Source organism: Molossus molossus, unplaced genomic scaffold, assembly GCF_014108415.1.
Source record: "Molossus molossus isolate mMolMol1 unplaced genomic scaffold, mMolMol1.p scaffold_m16_p_20, whole genome shotgun sequence".
Classification (NCBI taxonomy): domain Eukaryota; kingdom Metazoa; phylum Chordata; class Mammalia; order Chiroptera; family Molossidae; genus Molossus; species Molossus molossus.
The window spans coordinates 53856357-53873668 of record NW_023425356.1 but is presented as its reverse complement, the minus strand read 5'-3'; the positions used below and the strand labels follow the sequence as shown (position 1 = coordinate 53873668).

General features: G+C 56.6%; 1 protein-coding gene across 1 annotated transcript; it reads left to right on the top strand.

Moving 5' to 3' along the window:
• Positions 1 to 1554: 1554 nt before the first annotated feature.
• UHMK1 (U2AF homology motif kinase 1) lies at positions 1555 to 17085 on the top strand. The gene is made up of 8 exons (XM_036272927.1): positions 1555 to 1822; positions 3304 to 3596; positions 4427 to 4618; positions 7116 to 7210; positions 8884 to 8960; positions 9049 to 9147; positions 11348 to 11436; positions 13265 to 17085. The coding sequence occupies exons 1-8, from the start codon at positions 1555 to 1557 to the stop codon at positions 13409 to 13411; spliced, it is 1260 nt and encodes a 419-aa protein (XP_036128820.1). The 3' UTR covers positions 13412 to 17085.
• The last annotated feature ends 227 nt before the right edge of the window (positions 17086 to 17312 follow it).

Here is a 17312-nt window from a genome sequence, read left to right as displayed (position 1 = left end):
CAGAGAGGCCTGGGTTCAGTTCCTGCTAAGGGCATGTACCTCGGTTGCAGTTTGTCCCCGGCCCTGACTGGGTGGTGCCGGTGGCAGCCACTCGATGTGTCCCTTTCACATCTATGTTTCTCTCCCTCTCTCTCCCTCCCACTCTATCTGACAATAAATGGAAAAATATCCTTGGGTGAGGATTTAAAAAAAAAACACAAAGAGGTTAGGACAGATTTCAGATATAAGGGGAATGCTTGTTAGAAATAGCAGGGGAGCACACAGCTCTCCCTACTGCAGATCCTCTAGGGGTCCCGTGCACAGAAATAAGGCACATCTCCATGGCAACCAGACAAGGTGAGGTGTGATGATACTGGGAAGCAGATGGCCCCTCACCCCTGCACTTTGCACTATATACGCACCCCACCCCTGGGACCGGTCATGGAAAGAATGACCAGCCTATAGAAACATTTTATGGGAGTTTGAGGCAAGCCCTAGCCGGTCTGGCTCAGTGGTTAGGGTGTCGGCCGAGGACCAGAGTCCCAGGTTCCATTATGGTCAAGGCACGTACTTTGGTGTCAGTTTGGTCCCTGGCCCTGGTCGGGGTCATGCAAGAGGCAACCAGTCGACGTGTGCCGCTCACGTCGATGCTTCTCCCTCCCTCCCACTCTGACAATCCATGGAAAAATATCCTCGCAGGAGGATTAATACAAAAAAAAAAGCGTCTGAGCCAAAATGTTGAGGATGTGCCTGGGAGCAAAATGTGACTGAGGAAATGCTCTGGAAATGGCAGTTTTGCAGCTTATTTGATATGTGGAACCAAAGCAGGTGTTGGAGACACAGGAACCCCGCTGGGTAGATCCAGGGGCCGGAGAAAGGCAGGCGAAGGGATTTGAAGGAGAAGAGCGAACCGAGGGGACCCTGCACCTTCTGTGGGTGGGGAGGGCAGGGAACAGCCAGGCCCAGGCAGAGTGGGGGCGACGTCAAGGTGGGGTGCCTGTGGTCTCAGCTGAAGCCTTTGGCGGATGTAGAAGGGAAAGGCTGTGACATCACAACGGTGCTGCCCGAGCGCGGCGGGGGCTCCGAAAGCGCCGCCGGCGAACATCACCGAACACGCCGCGCGCCCGAGCGCAGCTCTAAGCCGACCTTCCGTGCGGCCTGGACGGCGCCGTGAACGCCCACGGGGCCCTCGGCAGGACGGCGGTTCCCCGCCCTGGTGCCAGGCCGCGGGCAGGCGCCGCCGGGCCACACGCTGACTTCTCGCCGGAAGCTCCAGCCCCGAGCGAGGACCCACCACCGGCCGCTTAGACGCTTCTGCTCCGACCGGCCGCCTCCTTCCCAGGAACCCGCCCCGCCCCGCGCGCCCGCTTCCTTCCGGCTCCCTGCGGGCGCCGCACCGGCTCCGCCTCCGCTTCCGGCGCGGGGTGCGCGCTTCCGGCGTCATGGCGGCCTGAGCCCGGCGGCGCGCGCGGCCCCTCCCTGCGGAGCGCGGGCGCTGGCGGCGGGGATGTGACCCGCGGGCGCGGCCGGCTGCCGGGAGTCGCGTCGGCTCCGTGTCGCGCTCAGGCCGTGCGGATGGCGGGGTCCGGCTGCGCGTGGGGCGCCGAGCCGCCGCGGTTCCTGGAGGCCTTCGGGCGGCTGTGGCAGGTGCAGAGCCGCCTGGGCAGCGGGTCGTCGGCGTCGGTGTACCGGGTGCGCTGCTGCGGCACCCCCGGCTCGCCCCCCGGCGCGCTCAAGCAGTTCCTGCCGCCCGGCGCCTCCGGGGCCGCCGCCTCGGCCGCCGAGTACGGCTTCCGCAAGGAGCGCGCGGCGCTGGAGCAGCTGCAGGGCCACCGGAACATCGGTAATGGCCGCGGCCGCGGGCCGTCCTCACGGTCGTGCGCTGGTGCGGGCACCGTCGCCTCCGCGTGGCCGCGCGCACGGGACCGCTCGCGGGGCGCGGGGCGCGGGGCGCCGGCTGACAGCCCGGTGCGGGGGGGGGCTCGGCGTTGCACAGGAGCCCCCTGCACGGGCGGCCGCGCGCGCTCTGCGCTCAGGGCTCGGCCGCAGGGCTGGGGTGCGGGGCGCAGGGTGCAGGCCGCAGGGCTGGGGCGCGGGGCGCAGGGTGCAGGCCGCAGGGCTGGGGTGCGGGGCGCAGGGATGGGGCGCAGGGCGCAGGGCTGGGGTTCAGGGCTCGGCCGCAGGGCTGGGGTGCGGGGCGCAGGGTGCAGGCCGCGGGGCGCAGGGCTGGGGTTCAGGGTGCAGGCCGCAGGGCTGGGGTGCAGGGTGCAGGCCGCAGGGCTGGGGTGCGGGGCGCAGGGTGCAGGCCGCAGGGCTGGGGCGCAGGGCGCAGGGCTGGGGTTCAGGGCTCGGCCGCAGGGCTGGGGTGCAGGGCGCAGGGCTGGGGTGCAGGCCTCGGGCACAGTGTGAATGGCACCGTCTTTGAAACCGGCCCTGGTCGTCCCGGCACCACAGTAACTAATTGTCCTTAGTTACGGCTTTGCCTGATCCCCGCTGACTTCCTGGGCACATCTTCTCAAGACGGGCCTTTTGGGGAAGAATTAGCATTAGTGGTTTGTTCGTTTTTTTAAGCTTGCTACATTTTGTATATAATCATGGTATTTAAGAAGGGATTTTTTTTTTTTTTTTTTTGGCATTTTTTGCAAGCCTAAGGATTTGTTGAATCTCGGAAAGAGTAGGTGAAAATGTTGTCTTCGAAAGTCTCTCTTTTTTTTTTTTCCTTTACTGATTTTAGAGAGAGAGAAGCATCAGTGAGAGAGAACATCGTTTGGCCACCTCCTGCATGCCCGCCACTGGGCTTTGGGCCCACAACCCTGGCATGTGCCCTGACCAGGAATCAAACCGGTGCCGTCTTGGTGCAGGGGTCAGGGCTCAACCACTGAGCCACACCAGCTGGGGAAAAGTCTCTTCTTTTAATATTTAAATGACAGAAGGCTATTCTGGATCAAAAACCAATCTTCAAATTTTGATTTCCCCCACTGTGACGTTCATCTTAAGAGAAGTACTTTATATTTGGATTTTTGCTCTTTAAAAAAATTTTTGCTTTTGATCATTTTGCTTGGCACCTGAGTGCGGGTGAAGAGTTATTGTGCCACGTTCAGTGTCTTGGAGTAGTGATCAGCTGCTGAAGGTGGTCTCACCTAATTTTATTAAATTATCCCAGTTGCCCAAAAATCTTATTCATGGGAAAAACAAATGACAGTGGAAGCTTCCTTGCCACTCTGCGGTGTCTGTCTGGACTCCCCTAGGTCTGTGCCCACTCACCCGCTGTAGCAGGGACTCCCTCTCAGTCTGGTTTCTAAAGGATGCATTCGTTCTTCCTAGTGACCCTGTACGGAGTCTTCACGATCCACTTCTCCCCCAGCGCGCCGTCGCGCTGCCTGCTGCTGGAGCTGCTGGACGTCAGCGTCTCGGAGCTGCTCCTGTACTCCAGCCACCAGGGCTGCTCCATGTGGATGATACAGCACTGTGCCCGGGACGTGCTGGAGGCCCTCGCTTTCCTTCACTGCGAGGGCTACGTCCATGCGGACCTCAAGCCGCGGAACATCCTGTGGAGTGCAGAGAACGAATGTTTTAAGCTCATTGACTTTGGACTTAGCTTCAAAGAAGGCAATCAGGTAAGAAGTACGTTCTCCCCACCCTGCCGTGGTCTAAGCCAGACGTTTTTAAATGGCAGAGGTGGGTTAGTAGAGGCTTGAGAGAGATTTCTAACCACAGTCATGAAGTTCCCGGGGATGAACCAAACAAAAAGGTTTTCATTGCCAGCATGCAAGAAGGGTATGTGTTTGGGTCAGGTCGGGGGGACTTGTGAAATACTAGTGGGCTCTGGAACTGTTGGGAGGAATTCCCTGTAGTTGCTTCTTTGTTCTTTGAGCATTTGATTACTTGCTGGATTATGGGTGTCTGCAAAGTTGGGGTTCATGGGAAAACACGGGTCAGTTCTGGCAAAGCCCCGTCGTCATGATCTGTCAGCTCTTTGCACAGCGTCCTTGTTTACCAGCAGTGCCTGGCAGGCGAGAGACTGCAGAGACGAGCAGCACCCGGCCCATGTGGCTCAGTTGGTTGGGCACCATCCCAGGCACCAAGAAGTTGCTGGATCAATTCCTGGTCAGGGCACATTCCCAGGTTGTGGGCTCAATCCCCAGTAGGGGGTGTGCAAGAGGCGGCCACTTGATGTTTCTCTCTCATCAATGTTTCTATCTCTCCCTCTCCTTTCCTCTCTCTAAAAAAATCAATAAAAACATATTAAGAAGGAAAGAAAGAAACGAGTAGCTCTCTGGAAAGTGTACAGCTTGCCGTGAGATCTGCTCTCCCAATCCGGGGGCACCGAAGAATCAGGGTGGCCAAGGACAGACGTTTGCGTTCAGTTGGCAGTAGGCACAGTGCAGGTGGACGGGTGGAAGAGGAGCAGTTTTCACTGGCTGCAATGTCTGCCCGTCTCCTTCAGGACGTGAAGTACATCCAGACAGACGGGTACCGGGCTCCAGAAGCAGAACTGCAGAACTGCATGGCCCAGGCCGGCCTGCAGAGCGACCCAGGGTGCACCTCGGCGGTCGACCTGTGGAGCCTCGGCATCATTCTGCTGGAAATGTTCTCAGGAGTGAAACTGAAGCACACCGTCAGATCTCAGGAGTGGAAGGTGACCAGTCCGCTGCTTGGCTGGGCTCCTCAGCCCCGTTTCAGACCCCTAGCATGCAGCGATTCCTGGTGGGGACTTTCCTGGTGGGGACTGCCCCACGTCCTCCCTTCCTCACTTCCTGCACTCTGCCCCCCCCCCCCCCAACGTTTCAGCTGCGCCGCTGGGCACTGTGCTCGCCAGTCCTGGGCTCGGGCCTGGCGTTGGAGTGAATGCCTTTTCCCAAAGAAGCAAAAGCGGTTTCTTTGCTCAGTAAGATAGTTCTAGTTCTTGCTAAGGCATCCCTAATTCAACAGTGCGTTATCTGTCAAGTGATATTCTTTACATCAGCTTACAGTTAATGCAGCGAACGTATCTTCATGCACAGTCTCATCGAATTCCCCTGACGGTTCTGTGCAGACGGTCGGAGGGCTGTCGGTCACGCTGCTGCAGGGAAGCGGAGGCTCAGCGGGAGAGCGCTGGCTCTGGCCGCACCTCGGCTCTGCCCCGGGTCTGCAGCCTCCTCTCCGCTCCAGGCCTGTGCTTTCCCGCTTACCTGACTGCTCACAGCACTTTCCTGTGGGACACGGGCTTGAGCTCCAACCTCCAGCTCAGGCGTGACCTGTGTCCCTGAGTCAGGAACTGACTGCTCTGCTGTGTGATGACATCAGTCTGTCAGGCGGAAGGTTCGGTAGCTGGCAGTGTTTAGGAATCACTGGTTTCGAAGTTAGACGTGTGTCGCTCTCAGACTGCAGGGAGGCCCTTCCTGGGAGGAAGGCGGTAGCACCCGGGGGCACCGGATGCTGCTGCTGCAGGAGGGTGCTGCCCTGCGAGTGACCAGCACCGCTCTTCGCCCGAGGTGCGCAGCCGTCAGGAGGCGAGTGTCTCCGCAGTGTTGCAGTGCAGGTCGGTCCTTGCACAGGCTCTGCTTGAGCCAGAGCTGATCAGAACGGGCTCACAGTCAGGCATGTTTTGGTGAAAATTGGGGCAGGATGTGTACTAGGACTCCCCAGTATTCACTTCCTAGATGAAGACAGCATTCTATATTTTACCACTTTCTCTGGAGGCAAAATTGCCAAGTGAGCGTAAGCACGGGCTCTGGGTCAGCCTGCCGGGGTTCAGGACTGCCGGGGTTCAGGACTGCCGGGGTTCAGGACTGCCGGGGCTCAGGACTGCCGGGGTTCAGACTGCCGGGGCTCAGGACTGCCGGGGTTCAGACTGCCGGGGTTCAGGACTGCCCGGGGTTCAGACTGCCGGCGTTCAGACTGCGGTGCGGCAGGACTGCACGGGGTTCAGACTGCCGGGGTGTCAGGACTTGCCGGGGTTCAGGACTGCCGGGGTTCACTGCCAGGGGCTAGGACTGCCGGGTTCAGACTGCCGGGGCTCAGGACTGCCGGGGTCCCGTGCCTCAGCCGGGGTTCAGACTGCCGGGGTTCAGGACTGCCGGGGCTCAGGACTGCCGGGGTTCAGACTGCCGGGGCTCAGGACTGCCGGGGTTCAGACTGCCGGGGCTCAGGACTGCCGGGGTTCAGACTGCCGGGGTTCAGACTGCCGGGGCTCAGGACTGCCGGGGTTCAGACTGCCGGGGCTCAGGACTGCCGGGGTTCAGGACTGCCGGGGTTCAGGACTGCCGGGGTTCAGGACTGCCGGGGTTCAGGACTGCCGGGGCTCAGGACTGCCGGGGTTCAGACTGCCGGGGTTCAGGACTGCCGGGGCTCAGGACTGCCGGGGCTCAGGACTGCCGGGGCTCAGGACTGCCGGGGTTCAGGACTGCCGGGGCTCAGGACTGCCGGGGTTCAGACTGCCGGGGTTCAGACTGCCGGGGTTCAGACTGCCGGGGCTCAGGACTGCCGGGGTTCAGACTGCCGGGGTTCAGACTGCCGGGGCTCAGGACTGCCGGGGCTCAGGACTGCCGTCAGGACTGCCGGGTTCAGACTGCCGGGGCTCAGGACTGCCGGGGTTCAGACTGCCGGGGTTCAGACTGCCGGGGTTCAGGACTGGCCTCCAGCCATTCATTTAGCATCACGAAACCACCCTTCACCTTCTGTACGACGAGGGTGGTAATAGCACGTCTCACGAGAGCACTGAGGGTAGAGGGAGCGCACGCCTGTGGGACACGGGCGGGCACTTCGTGATGACAGCGTCGGGCTGTGTGCCCGGGGAGGGGGGTGTGCTGCTCCGCAGAGGTCACTGAATGACGTGACAAACGCGGTTTTTAAATAGTGCCTTTTTCTCCGTGAGAGTTTATTTTATTTGTATCTGAAAACCTACTGAAGACTCGCCACCGAGACCCGGGTTCGCCCAGAGCAGCTGCATCTCCCTTCGCTTGGTGCTTGGTGCTCGTTTCTCTTCACCTCCGGCGGAGGCTGGTGGCGGCCAGGGCGGTGCCCATGCTGAGAGCAGGACACGGCGGTCGAGCTCACGGAGGAGGGTTCTGTTGCATCTCACCAGCCAGTGCCTGGTGCTCAGGACGTAGGGACTGGGTTGAAAACTGAAGGAAGACTTCTCTCCCTCTCTTCAGGCGAACAGCTCTGCTGTCATCGATCACATTTTTGCCAGTAAAGCCGTGGTGAACGCCGCCATCCCAGCCTATCACCTCAGAGACCTTATCAAGAGGTGCGTTGTGTGTGCGTTGGCTGTTCTCGCCTGAACAGGACTCGCTGCTGTTTGTGGTTTGCTCACGTGGAGGTTTCCTCCTTAGAGACTGGCGTGCCTGAGCGCTGAGCGCAGCCAGCTCTCTGCAGAAGCCGAGGGTCATGTCACTTTACTGGGTTCACTGTCCAAGGAGTGTCCTTCTGTTCCTGTGGGTCCCAGACTGCAGGCTCTTCCTGGCAGCGGTTGGTTCTGTGGGGACAGAGGGTGGGCTCTCGGAGCCCTGGCTGCCTGTGTCCTTGACGGAAGTAGAGTCTCTATAAACACGACTGCGTGTTCTTTGAGTCCCCAGAATCATTTCAGATGAGGTCATCGTGGATTACACCTTAAATTGCTGCCATTGGAAACTGCAGACAGAGCAGTGGTTCTGATATCTCAGTAGATCCAGTCATAGTAGATATTTTAAATAAGAAATAATGTGTTTTATCGACTAGTTGATTTTTCACAGTTCTAGCACTTGTGGCCCAGACGTGAATAAAATAAATAGTGGGCTGCAGACGGGTGGGTCTCCCGATCAAGTCAAAGTATTGTTGCTTCTTTGGACTATTGATCCTACACATTTTCCAATGAATTTTTCTTTTTTCTTTTGAAATAATGATAGAGTCATAGGAAGTTGCAGAAATGTTGAAGTGTGTCCCCCGTGGTGACTTCTTAGTGACCGTCCTGCAGGATCAAACCCTGATGGATGTAGCGCGTGGGCTTGCTCCCACCAGCCGCGGGCCGGTGTTGCGAGGCCCAGAGCCGAGGTCCTGCCCATCAGGCCCCAGAGGGTTCTCGTTCTCACTGCCTCGGGATGGGGGGGCTGCTTACTCCAGCGAGGACGTGCTGGCCTTGGGTCATTGTCTCTGGCTCCTCAGCTCAGCTGCTGCCCCCCTGCTCTCCCGCCCAGGGGTGCGCGTCTCCCCACGGGGGCTTGTGCTCGCCGCCTGTGTCTTGGCATTTATCAGGGTTACCTCGTTCTGCGATATATCAAGTTGCTCTGTTTTTGTTTTTATTAATTTATTTTTGTTATAGATGTTTTTCCTTTTTCCCTCATTGGCACCCTCTTCCCAATCAAGGTGCTCTGTTTTTTTTATCCTCACCCGAGGACATTTTTCCATTTTTTGTTCAGATAGAGCGGGAGGGGGGGGGGGGAGAGAAAGAGAGAGAGAGAAACATCGACGTGAAAGGGACACATCGAGTGGCTGCCACCCACACAACCTAACCAGGGCCGGGGACAAACTGCAACCGAGTTACATCCCCTTAGCGGGAACCGAACCCGAGACTCTCTGGACCGCAGGTTGACACTCTAACTGCTGAGCCAAACCGGCCAGGGCAAATTGCTCTGTTTTTGACAAGATTCAAAAGTCACTTCACCACTGTTTTTTTAAATTGGATCATTCAATCTATTTAGCTTCTCTTTCACTTAATGTACAGTGAGGACCCTTTCTTATGTATTCATTGATCAAAACTTTTTAAAGTTGACACACACCATCACGTCCTGGTCTGTGTCTGACTCGCTGAGCTGTTTGTGGTGAACAGCACCTGGCTGCCCAGCGGAGGGACTGGGTGCGTCCCTCTGCAGGCAAGTGCGTGACGAGCAGTCGGCTTCAGCCCTCGGCGTCGCGTGTCAGGTGCCTGGCGGGTCTGTGTTTCAGCATGCTGCACGACGACCCGAGCCGGAGGACACTGGCCAGCGCAGCCCTGGGCAGCCCCTTCTTCAGCATCCCCTTCGGTGAGTGCCGCTCTGCGCCGCCTTGGTCACGTGGACGGAGGCACGTTCCTCGGGTTCACCCCTAACGTGTCCTGATGAACCCCAACAGCTCCTCACATCGAAGACCTGGTGATGCTCCCCACCCCGGTGCTGAGGCTGCTCAACGTGCTGGACAGCGACTACCTCGAGAGCGAAGAGGGCTATGCAGGTCCGTGGCCCCCGTGGTTCCCGTGCCCCTCAGTCCGCAGTGGGCGCTCAGCAGGTGTCAGGCTCGGGTCCCCGGGCCCCGACAGTGAGGGGACCGAGCTCGCTGGTCTCAAACACTCAGGGTCCTGCTCAGACCATGTCCCCGAGAGTCCACATGGCAGAGCCCTGTTCCCTCGTGTGATAGTGTTTGGAGTTGGAGCCAGTTTTGGTCAGTCTGAAGGGGAGGCATGCAGAGTCGAGTGGTCTGTGAGGGGTACCCACAGGGCTGCACCTGAGCCCAGCAGTTGCTGGCTGAGGCCGAGGCTGAGGCTGAGGGTGGGGAGAGAGCAGCCCAGAGACCGGGGGGGGGGGGGGGAAGGCATGTTCGGGAGCAGCGGGTGGTTTGGTGTGGCTGCATCATAGGGCATTCACCAGGGAGCAGTCAGTTTGCTGTGTTGAAGGACTTGATTTTATCCCAGAAGTCACAGCCCTGGGGCATGCATGCTCAGGGCTCTGCGTGCACAGTGCTCTGCGTGCTCGGGGCTCTGCGTGCTCGGGGCTCTGCGTGCTCAGGGCTCTGCGTGCTCAGGGCTCTGCGTGCTCAGGGCTCTGCGTGCTCAGGGCTCTGCGTGCTCAGGGCTCTGTGTGCTCAGGGCTCTGCGTGCTCAGGGCTCTGCGTGAGGCACAGTGCGGCTCTGCTGCTGTCAAAGGGCACGGGGAGCCGGCCCAGGTGCACAGTGGAGAGTGGACTGACCAGGGCCAGACCGAAAAGTGCCCCTGCTCAGTGGGGACATCCTTACGGGTGATCGAGCCGCTTCTCGCGGGCCATTGGCTGTCCCTGGGCCTCACAAGTTACCTGACAGATGAAACGCAGGTCACTCTGAGCCAGCGACAGTGCTGCAGCCTCGACCCTTCAGGACGCCTCCTTACCTGAAGGACGGCCGTGCCCTCGGCGTAGCTTAAATAGGTCGTCCCAGTGCGGTGGGCTGTGTCCTCCTGGGATTCCATCTCGACACACTCGGGCTGGGCTTTCTGAACCAGACCAGGTCCGCACTTCGCTTCTGTCTTGCTCGGTAGCACTTGTTTTTGCTCCTAAACACACCAAGTGTTTGAAGTTTGTTTGAATGTAGATATTAAGTCTCAGTGTCTAAGTGTCTCACATGAACACCTTTGTTCTGATTAGAAGGTTATTGTCAAGTTACGTTAAATTAACTTTAGGTAAGTTTGCTTAGTTAACGTGTGTGGGAATAACTGTCCTGTCATCTTGGTGGGGTTGGGTAAGGAAGTGAGACTCAAATCTTCCCCTTAGACCAAGATAAATTCTCAATCAAGTGAACACTAAAATGTAAAAAAAAAAAAAAAGAAAGAAAGAAGGGAGAGAATAATAAAGGGACAGAAGGAAAAGAGAAAGGGAAAGAAGACACATGGGAATAAAGGAATAATTAACTTAAAAGTCATGGGAGATTTTTAAAAACAATATTTCTGGAGCAGTAAAGGCCTCTTACAAGTTTCTCACAGAACTCAGTGCAGTAGATGGTAATTCAGCAAATTTCACCTTGACAAAACCACCGTGAGAAGATAGAAGACAAGTAACAGTCCAGGAAGAAATAGTGCGAGGTAGTGCTGACAGAATCCCCGGGCGGTGCAGATCAGCGCGCCCTGGCCTGCCGCTTGTAGGAGGCAGCTGTGCAGGCTGCCCTGTGGCCCGCTGGTCGTGATGGCAGAGGACTCGGAAGTCGTCTAATTCAGCAGTGGGAGACGTTGCAGGCTGAGCCGTTCGGAGTGGAGTGCTACAAAGCTGGAAGCCACAAGGGGTTTCATGTAATGACGTCGAACGGTCTGAAAGGATCAGTGTCAGTAAAGAAAGGGCAATGTGGGAGCTTCTCACCCGGAAACGTACTCGTATTTCTGGTACGAGCGCGTATTTACGGGAGGGCACGGAAGAAATGATGTTTGTTGACCTCGGGGAGGGGCCGGAATGGAAGCTGGAAAGGGGGAGGGGTACTGCTTTTCTTAGATTTTTGATTTTGAATCATTTGAATGTATTAGCCACTCAGGGCATTAAAGTATAAAAAGAAACTATATTATACTCAAGCTTAATATTCAGAGGTATAGAAAGTGATCTCTGCTTAGATGTGGATTCCTGAATTCTTTGATGAGGCCCAGTTTTAAATCGTGGTCTGGCTAATCCACCGGTGTTGCTGTTGTGTTTGGATGCGCAGATGCCGTGGAGGACGTGAGGGAGGTGTGTCAGAAGTATGGGCCGGTGGTGTCGCTGCTGGTTCCGAAGGAGAGCCCTGCCCGGGGACAGGTATGTGGGCGCTCAGCCCTACTCAGGCGGCGGGGAGGCCCCCGAGGTGCTGCGGGTCTGTAGGAAACGTAGCAGAAGTGTTGCTAGGGGTTATGAAGGTTTCCTTGTGGAGGCTTTATTTTCTTGTACTTTTCACTTTCCCCAGAAGTTCTGTCATATGTGCACATTTATCAGTTAGTATTTGTTTTTCAAAAAGCATTCATCTGCTTCTGAGCAGTTGTAAACGGTGACGCAGACAGAATCACATGCTGATCTGGGTCAGGTGTGGCTGCAGAAATAGTTTGGCCCAATTTTATTCTGATTTATTTATTTCTATTTTTTATTCTCACCCAAGGTCATTTTTGCATTTATCTTCAGATAGAGCGGGAGGGAGACAGGGAGGAAGAGAGAGAGAGAAACATCGATGTGAGAGAGACACATTGACTGGTTGCCACCCGCGTGACTCCACTGGGGCTGGGGACAAACTGCAACTGAGGTACGTGCCCTTAGCGGGAACCAACCAAACCTGAGACTCTTCCGTCTGTGAGCCGACGCCCTAACCGCTGAGCCAAACTGGCCAGGGCCCAATTCTGTTCCAGTGGAGTCAGAAAGCATTTATGTTAGCCTGCCTGTTTGGCTCAGCGGTTAGGAGTGTCGGCCCACAGACCAGGGAGTCATGGGTTCGATTCCAGTCAAGGGTGCGTACCTTGGTTGTGGTTTGTCCCCAGCCTTGGTCACTGTCTTGTGGGAGGCAACCAATTAATGTGTATCTCACATCAATGTTTCTCTCTCTCCACTCTGCCCCTCCATCTGAAAACAAGTGGAAAAATGTCCTAGGGTGAGGATTGACAAAATAAAACATTTAGGTTATGTTCTGATTACAACAGAATTACCAGCCATCTGAATTCCAGTCCCAGTGTGACCAGCTGTGTGACAGCTTAGTTTTTGCATCTGCAGAACGTTTGGGCTAAAACTCAGATCACAGGGTTTTCCTTAGAAACACTGGCCCCGAATTGAACTGTGGCAGAAGAGGCGGGAGAGCTCCCTCTGCCTGCGTGGTTTCACAGTGTCCCGTCAGGGTTTCCCAGCCGCAGCGCTGAGGACGTGTGGTCTGCGTGGTCCTGCTCGGGCTGCCGCGTGCACTGTGGACTGTCTGGGTGGGGAAGGGGACAGACCTGGGAAGAGAGTTCCAGGCAGAGGGCCCAGGGTCCAGTGCTCAGTTTACCAATGAGTGGACATTACATTTAAAAACTGCCTGACGTCAAGCCCCAAATGAGGACGTTTCGGTCAACCCTAAGGCGTGGGCTGTCTGTGAGGTGCAAGGAAGCTGCTCAGCCGTCGGCGCTGTCTCCAGCCACGTCCAGCACTGCCTGCACTCCTGTGCGAACTGGGCAAGGCCGTATGTTGTGACCCAACTGGTCTTTGTTGGATTTTTGGAATCAGCTGAGTTCTAAGGAAGCGTTCTGAATCATTCTGAATCTTTCTGCTTAGAAATGTGGTCCCGGCCCTGCCCAGTGTGGCTCAGCGGTTAGAGTGTTGGCTCGTGGACCATGAGTCGTGGGTTTGATTCTAGTCAAGGGCACGAACCTTGGTTGCGGTACATCCCCTGGTTGGGTTGTGCAGGAGGCAACCAGTCGATGTGTGTCTCTCACATAGATGTTGCTCGCTCTCTCCCTCCCACTCTATATGATGATAAACAGAAAAATATCCTTGGGTGAGGATTGAAAAAAAAAAAACGTGGTCCACAGACCAGCACCATCGGCATACCCGGGAGTCTGCTCAGACACGGGCTACGGAGTGCGTCCCGGAGCAGCCGGAGCCACGGAGCCTGTGCTTGCTGTCTCCGCAGGTCTTTGTCGAGTATGCCAACGCCGGAGACTCCAAAGCTGCTCAGAAGTTGCTGACGGGAAGGGTGTTTGATGGGAAGTTTGTCGTGGCTACGTTCTACCCGCTGAGTGCCTACAAGAGAGGGTACCTGTACCAAACCCTGCTTTAGTCTGAGCTTGGGCACGTCCTGTCTCCTCGTCCATTTCCCAGGTGGTTGTCTTCTCACCCACATGCCGGAGCACTCCTTCCTGTCGTGAGAGGACACCTTGTACATTTGTTTCACCTGCTAACGTGGCCGTTGCTCAGGCCGTGACCACCTGCAGACACGGGCGCTGGGCAGGACGGGGCCTCTCCGCTGCCCCGTGAGGGTCCCTGCTGTGTGCGGCCTCAGGCACTTGTCATTGCGTGTGGTCGTGAGGCAGGAGCGACGGACCACGTCCCCATGAGCACGGACACACTGTTGGAGTGGGGACATCCCCTGCACAGCTCTCCTGTGTCGTCCGTGGTGTTACCTCCTTGTCCCACACTGAGTCACAGATTCGTCGAGAAGCCCTGCCGTGCTGGACAGCCCTGTGAGGGGCTGCAGGGAGCCTGCCCACCGCTGTGGAAGCGAGGCCTCTGGCCAGAGAGCTGCACGCGCGTCCACAGCCTGTGTCGGTGTCTGCTCGAGTGAGGGAGGTGTGTGAGAGGACCCGGCTGGGTCTCCTGTGCGCCCGTGAGCTGGCCCTGTCCACCCCCACCTCTGCCCACCTGTGCACACCTGCGGCACTCAGAGCTGGCCTGCCTGGTAGAAGGTAGAGGAGAAACGGGTTCATTCCTGGAGGGTTCAGAACAAGTGAGCCTAGACTGGGCTCTGCTGCAGTCTCTCAGCTTCGTGGTCGGAGCAGAGGAAGCGTTGTGCCTCCCGCGGGCCCCCCGTCCTGCATGCGCTCCTCCCGCGCCTCCTGTGGTCACTGTCGGTTTTCTCAAGGTGTGGTTCTGCCTGACGTGCTCAGAAGAGAAAGAATTAGATGTCCAGTGATGGGAAGAGAAAGGTCAATACACAGAGGGTGGGTGACCAAGGGTGGTTCTGTTCCGGTCCCCGCCCCCTTCTCGGCCTCTTCTCCTTCGCTGACGAGAAGCCAGAGTGACCTTGTCCCACGTGCTCTGGTCTGGAGGCACGAGTCCAGACAGGTTAGCGAAGTGGGAGGGAAGGAAAGCGCCGCTGAGCAGAGGGGCTGGGCCGAGGGCGTGGACACGGGTGGCTGGGCTTCCCGGCACCATGGGGATTGTCTTCGAGGGTTTAACCCTTAGGGAACCTTTATAAAGCACTGATCGAAGTGTACAGAGTATGCATCTTTGTTTCCTTACCTAAACGAGATTCTATTTATTTATCTTTCCCAGAGAAGCTGTCTGTGTATTTCCCCGCGGGAAGCCGCCTGTGCACATGCAGGCCAGCGGGCCCTCGACCTCGAGAGCCCGGGCAAACGTCCGCTTTGGAGCGTGACTTCTGCTCCCCTGGGCAACAGTGACTGATAGTTTTTCACAGTTACCAGGTTATCTCGGGCTCTTTCTTAATATTTATTATGAAGCCAGGTCTGGTGTCAGGGGCTCTGAATTGCAGAGGCCTGTGGCACGGTCCCCGGGGAAGTTGTACACGAGCTGCTAGTATGAGCCCTGAGGAGGAAGGACGCGTACATTTCATTTTGGCCCTTTCCGAGGTTGATGAGCTGATGTTTTTCAAAAACTAGCTCGAGAATATACCCAGCAGGTGGAGACCTAAGCCTTCCTAAAACCACGTGTGGGCGGCAGCATTCGGGTACAGACAGACGCACACGACAGGCGAATTCCTTCCCAGGGCGGGTGCTCAGCTGAGCTCTGCGCCCCCCCTTCCCCACCCCCACCACCAGATCCCAGTCCCGGAACACTGCCGGAGGGCTTCCAGGCTTAGGTCGCAGGGCTGCCGACCTCGCAGTGAAGTGAACCTCACCGTGGTTTCCGTGAACTGCACAGTGCCCTGTGTTCAAGCATGTGTGGTGGTTAGCACTAGGGTTTTATTACAGAAGATGCTAACTAGATTTTAAGGGAGCTGAGGGAATACTTGATGAACCTAAATAACCGTTTATTGAATTAAATATTTTTATTAAAGCCACAGAATTGAAAAGATGCCTCCTATGACTTAAATTATTAGCTCTTAGCCCATGACTACCAAAGATATTTGTAGGTTCTCCCTCTTCACACATGATCAGAAGTTCAGTCTTAGTATCTTTCTCAAACCTCAACCAAATATTTTCAAAGATGCAATTTCTATGATTCTTTCAGGATGAAATATAGACACATATTTAGATCCTTTGAAATGATTAAAAACTTAGAACTCTTCTCTTTGAGAGGTCGGTAAAGAGGTGAGGGCCCCTGTCACTTAACCCTACCCTTGTGGGGATATTTGATCTCAGGTAGTTTTTCTTCCCTGAATGAGAATCAGCTTCCCTTCCCTCCCCAGTTTCTTCATTGTCCCAGTGTCCTGCTGTGTGTTTGCCCAGAGCCTGTGCGTTGATTCTGTGGACTTTGCAGGCAGCACTTGCCCAGCCTGTGGGAGGAGGAGCACCAGGCAGCACTGGGCGGGAGGGACACTGGAAGCAGCTCCTGGGGCTCGTCCTCCGCTGGGCTTGGGCACAGCGCCGAGAGCGCCCTCTGCTGGGTCGGGGTGGAGCTGCGGCTGCTCTGCGCCTCCTTCCCGGGGCTCAGGGCTGGAGTGTGGACCTCCATTCAGTGGGGCTGCAGACTGGCGAGGCTCTGTTTACTGGGTCGTATGTAACCGCTGAGCAAGTTTATTTTAAGGGACGCTGCCACCAACAGTGCTGCCGCGAGGGGCCTGCCATGGGGTGCTTCCGGCTCATTACCTGGCCTCCCGTGCCCTGCACTGATCACCTTTCTGGATGAGTGGCAGGCTCCCCTGGCACCCGGCTTCAGTTCATTCATCAAACGCAGGTTGCTGACACTTTGGCATAATTTTCTTCCTAGGTCTTATTTTTTTTACTGTTAAGTTAGGCCTGTTTTACATAATTTCTGCTATCGGGTACACTTGGCAGTGTGAGTTGTGTGTGTGTGTAATTGAATGAAAAACAGCACCGTAGTGATGGGTAGGACTGCAAGGGTTTCCTGGGGAGGGAGTGGGGAGACGCTCAGGGACCTCGGCTGTCCGCAGGTGCGGCTGGGTGTCTTTGTTCGGGGCAGGGCCAAGGTGGGGTCCCCAGGCTGCACCTGGGGAGCAGGTGTCAGACTGAAGCAAGGGCCTTGTTCCCAGAAAACAGACTCGTTGGGGCGAGCGCTTCCCAGACTGTGACCGTCAGCTGCACCTCTGGCTTTTCCTTCGGGTAACTTTTGGGCGGAGTCACAGAGTGAAATGTCCAGAATGTCCTTGGTTTACCTTTGTGTGTGTGACCCTGTCCTATTTAATTTCCTCAACATAGCACCTGAGGGACCAGAGCTGCTGGGCAGACTGATTCTCTGGTGTCTGGTTCCACTTGGACTTCAGGCCCCGACAGCCCTGCCCCGCCCGCCCGAGCAGTCTGTGTGTGTTTCTTGTCATGTGGTCATGCCCCCGGGTTGGGCACGTCCCTCCTCCAGGTGCTGGGCTCCGCACTGTTCATGAGCGGGCGGCTCTTCCACGGCCTCTGACCCCTGTTCTCCCTGAGGATGAACCGCACCTCCAGGGCAGGGACCTCCGAGCCTCTGCAGTGCGGGGAGGCACATCTCCGCAGGGGTGGGGCGTGGGGGGGCGTTTCTGAAGTGCCCAGATCTGAAGGTGTATTTAGGTTAGGTTAGGTTAGGTTGGGGTTAAGTTGGGTTAGGTTAGGGTTAGGTTAGGTTTGGGCCAGGTTGGGTTAGGATTAGGTTGGATTAGGGTTAGGTTAGGTTAGGTTAGGGTTAAGGTTAAGTTAGGGTTAGGTTGGGTTGGGGTTAGGTTAGGTTGGGTTAGGTTAGGTTGGGTTAGGTTAGGTTGGGTTAGGTTAGGTTGGGTTAGGTTAGGTTAGGTTAGGTTAGGTTGGGGTTAGGTTAGGGCCAGGTTGGGTTAGGATTAGGTTGGATTA

Coding starts and splice junctions, on each gene's coding strand:
- UHMK1 (XM_036272927.1), top strand. CDS start 1,555: ATGGCGGGGTCCGGCTGCGCGTGGGGCGCCGAGCCGCCGCGGTTCCTG. Junction 3,597..4,426: donor GCTTCAAAGAAGGCAATCAG/GTAAGAAGTACG, acceptor CGTCTCCTTCAG/GACGTGAAGTACATCCAGAC. Junction 8,961..9,048: donor CTTCTTCAGCATCCCCTTCG/GTGAGTGCCGCT, acceptor GAACCCCAACAG/CTCCTCACATCGAAGACCTG.